This window comes from Ziziphus jujuba, chromosome 3 (assembly GCF_031755915.1).
Source record: "Ziziphus jujuba cultivar Dongzao chromosome 3, ASM3175591v1".
NCBI classification, from domain to species: domain Eukaryota; kingdom Viridiplantae; phylum Streptophyta; class Magnoliopsida; order Rosales; family Rhamnaceae; genus Ziziphus; species Ziziphus jujuba.
Genome location: NC_083381.1, coordinates 16,064,895 through 16,069,390, shown reverse-complemented (window position 1 = coordinate 16,069,390; position 4,496 = coordinate 16,064,895). Strand labels below are relative to the sequence as shown.

Here is a 4,496-nt window from a genome sequence, read left to right as displayed (position 1 = left end):
CGTAAAGATTTCTTTTTATTAATATGCATGCAGACAATGGAATCTTTTAGTTCTGTTTAGACCAAATAAGGTGGTGAGGAAAATAAAAAGGAAAAGAAAGATGTACAAATTTTTCTCATGTTTGGTGTTTCAAAAATAAAAAAAAGAGAAAGAAAAATCTAAGAACAGTTAGAGAGAGAGAGAGAGAGAGAGAGAGGGGGGGGGGGGAGGAAAAGAGAGAGATTGCAAAAGAGAGAGAGAGCGACGAGAGAGAAAGAGAGGGATTGTGAGAGAGCGACGAGAGAGCGTGAGAGAAAGAGAGAGATTGTGAAAGAGATTAGGAGAGAGAGAGAATGTGACATAGAGAAAGAGGAGAGAGGGAAAGAGAGAGATTGTGAGAGTTAGAGAGGAGAGATAGACTGATAGAGATTGAGAGAGACAGAGAGCGAGAGGATAGAGAGAGAAAAGGGCGACTGAGAAAGAGAGTGAGAGGGGGAGAGGAGAGAGAACACGTAAGAGAGAGAAGAAAGAGACAGAGTAAAAAGAAAGGAGAGAATTTCGTTTTTTCTGAAAGAATTCCAATTTTCCTTTTAATTTGGGAGAAAAATAGTAATCCATATTTGACAACCAAAGATTTCAAAATCCTCACATTTTTTTTTTCCCTTTTCCTCACAGCATTTTCCTAAGTTCAAACAGAGCCTCAGGAATTGATGAATTTTCCTTTTGTTTGTTCAAGTAGAATATGTTAAAGTGTATTACTATCAAATATATATATATATATATGTATCAAAGTTAAGGAATTTGGAAGAAAAAACAAATATGTTGTTAAGATTAAAAAATTCATGCGGCGAACTGGACCGGTTGACAGGGTTTCGTTGGCCGTCTGGGTAACCCGTAAAACTTTGGAAATAGAAAAAGGAAACTTTCAAAACAGAGAAAGTGTGTTTTGCGCCGCAATGTAAGAAAGATGTCATTATGTACTGTTCATTTCTTTAAGAAGTATATTTATATTACAGCCTTAGATTCTAATATTAATTGATAAAATAACAAAAAAATAAATAAAAAAAAGCCTCTGGAAGTTGACCAGGAGACATGGATAAGAAGAGTTACAAGTAAATAAATATGCACTATTCTAGATAGTTTCTATTGGATTTTGCTTGGGGAATTTGATCCAATATCTTTTTGTTTTTTTTTTTTTGAAGGCTCTAAGTATATTCATCCTTTTCGTTTTGAATTTTTTATTTTACCTTTTTATTTTTCAATATTTTCAAATTAGCCTTATGAAATATCAAAAGAAAAAAAAATTAATGTAAGGGTTTGCTATTTTTCCCCTAACTTGAACGGAGCACAAAGATTATCAAATTTTTATTTTCTGATTAGAGACAGATTTCTAAATTTTCTAAATTAATTGGAAAAAAATCTACAGAAATCACTATTTAGCTCTCCTGCCGTCATCACCACAACCGCCGACGACCTTTCGTCAATGGCAGTGTCAGGCCCCAAGTGGGCTTAGAAGACTTTTTTTTTTTTCTTTTTTTTTTATTATTATTTTTTTCTTGTTTGTTTGTTAGATTTCTATGGCTATATTTTTATTTTTCGTAGAAAAATTCAATTCTGTGGAATTTTGATAGGATTTGCACTGCTTTTTCATAGAGGAAAAGAAAGTAGAGGTGGAACATAGCTTTCGGGAAGGAGGAAAGGAAAATAAAGGAATTTTGGTTTTATTGAGGGTAAAATAGGAAATAGAGCATAGATAAAAAAATACTGAAAAAGAAAGGGATAAATATCCTTAACCAGTAGTTTTGGTGGGCATTGGGCCAAATACCCCTTTTAGTACTGTATTCTTGTTTGGGCTTTTGATGTTTGCAACGAGGCTGTTAATGGTTGAGTAAATTCTTTTTTTCACCAAAAAAAAAAAAAAAAAAAGAAGAAAATTTTGACTCTGAAGGAACGTTCATTTGGATTTTTAATATCCGACCCGATATATGGCATAAACCCATATCAAATTTAGATTAAATTTTGTATTTATTTATTATTATTATTTTTTTGGGTACTCTGGTCCCATATTTATCAGTAGTTCATATTTGTGTTATATAATTTTGAGCTTGTGATATCATGCACCTGATAGGGAATTTCCTTGTATTATCTTGTAGTTCAATTTCTCATTTATATATTGTGGGCAAGGTGAACATCAATGTTAACATTGTGGTCATGGGCCATGTTGGCTTCGGCAGGTCAACCACAATTGGCCAATGTATATACAAGCTTCGACGTATCGACAAGCATGTCATTAAGAGGTTTGAGAAAGAAGTTTTATAGTGTTGGGCCCATGTGTATTGGTCCCTTTCGGTTTGTTGGGTTTTGAGAAATAATATTTATTTGAATAAATAAATTAAATAAAATTTTGGAAAATGTGGGTTGAGAGTTTTAAGGAAGAAAGGGCTCGATGTTGAGAGGTTTTGGGGGATAACGTTGCTTTCAACGTTCTTTCAGTTTTCAGAAAATATAGAGAAAAGAATTTTGATAAAATTACGTGAAAAACAGAGAGAAAAATATAATTTTTCCAAAAAAAAATTGAGTTTAAGAGTTAGTGGTAAAATGAAGATATACTGAAAGTCCGAAAAACAAATTTTAGAAGTGTCGTGTCCAATATCTTTGAAGTCATTGTATTTTAGAAGACGATCAACATGAAACACCTGCATCGGTGGACAAAAAATATTTTAAAAACATTATAATACAACACAGATCTCGATTAAATTTAAAAAAAAAATAATACAAAAATATATAGGTTCTAATTTATTTTAATTATTTTATATAATTTTATTTATGATCTTTTAAATTATCCACATGTATTTACATATACAAGAGAGGCTGATACGAGGACTGACCGCGTGGGTTATGTGCGGATAAAAAATGTAATCAAAATGGTAGCCTTTCGACTTGCACAGCTGGCAGGAATGGCCCAGATTGAAGGCTTCCTCACGTGTGAAATTTTGGCCAAAGCTCTCCCCTTTGCAAGCTCTCCCCTTCGTAGCTCTTCCCTTTGCATTCGCACCTCTCTTCTCTTCTCTTCTCTTCTCCTCGCACCACCATTCTCTACAAATAAGAGAAGAGTGTGTTTCTTTTTATTATTTCAATCAATTATAATAATTTTTCCAGTTTTTGTCTTGAATGTATATCACTGCAAATGTAGAATAGGACAGTTACCAATTTGTAGAAATAAAAATAATTAAAAACTCTTCCATTTTGGAGTGTGAGGAATCAATTTCCATATTCTCCATCTCTGCTTGCAATCTCGTCTTTCAATCTTTAATTAGTTGCCAACTTACCCACATATATGTATATGTGAACAAGCTCTGCAAACGCCATTGAAAGTTGCCGAACTCTTCCTTTTGGTTTGCATGGACTTTGATAAACGAACATAGCGATTTTACCTTTTTCAAAGCATTTCAGTGAATGGGCAGGTGGAGACGAGCTTCCTTTCTTCTCCACCACATAACCGCTGCAGCCAAATCTCTTGCTCTAAACCCTTCTTTCTCTTCCAAGCCTGTCCATCTTTCAAATCGTTCAAGACCCACTTACCATTTCCTCAGTTTAAGACGTTTCTCTGCACTCCCATCTCGGGTCCTTGTTGATACCGATGAATTTGATTCTGAGGATCCACACTCTTGTCAAAACTATGGATTTGGAGTCCAGGAAGATGAGGATACAGGAAAGATTCCTGTCAAAGCCTATTTTCTCTGTACCAGGTTCGCCATTTCAGTTCTTTCTATAAATTCACGTGTGGGATGGAATTTTTCTTTGATATATCCCTTTAGGTCTGTCTCCTTTTGTGTCCAAAAAATATTTTGAGGGGTCAAGCTAATGAATTTTCATTTGAAATTTTGGCAAAGCTATTTTGGAATTTTGGTAAAGCTGGTGCGAGGAGAAGAGAAGAGAGGTGCGAATGCAAAGGGAAGCGCTGCGGAGGGGAGAGCTTTGGCCAAAATTTCACGCGTGAGGAAGCCTTCAATCTGGGCCGTTCCTGCCAGCTGTGCAAATCGAACGGCTGCCATTCTGATCACATTTTTGGTCCGCATATAACCCATGCGGTCAGTCCTCTTACTAGCCTCTCTGTTTACATATATATTCATATATATATTTATATATATTTACAACAAGAAGCAGCCGAGATGAACCACAATCCGTTCAATTATGCCCGGGTGGCCGAACGTGGGAGTGGTATCAGCATTGACAATGGCATGTGGGAGTTGGAGATTGACAAGTACCATTTCACTTTCAATGAAGCTCATGCTCATCCCGAATTTATTAAGAACATACTTTTTTCTATGAAATTATATATATAGGGGTTTCCTACTTCTTTTGGAAGATGTTTTTAGTTTTTCCTATGGAGAGAAAACCAAGTGTGTTATAGTTTCAAGCAATTAAGAACTAGTTTGTTTCAATTTTCTATCCCCCGAGGTCATATTTGTGCACGTCTTTCTTAATTTCTTTGATTTTATATAATTAATCGTAAC

The 4,496-nt window shown here is 34.9% G+C and overlaps 1 protein-coding gene across 1 annotated transcript; it reads left to right on the top strand.

Moving 5' to 3' along the window:
• Positions 1–2,849: 2,849 nt before the first annotated feature.
• On the top strand, positions 2,850–4,496 carry LOC125423563 (protein RETARDED ROOT GROWTH, mitochondrial-like). Its single transcript, XM_048478167.2, has 2 exons — positions 2,850–3,728; positions 3,873–4,496. Exons 1-2 carry the CDS (start codon positions 3,436–3,438, stop codon positions 4,060–4,062), a joined length of 483 nt encoding a protein of 160 aa, XP_048334124.1. The 5' UTR covers positions 2,850–3,435; the 3' UTR covers positions 4,063–4,496.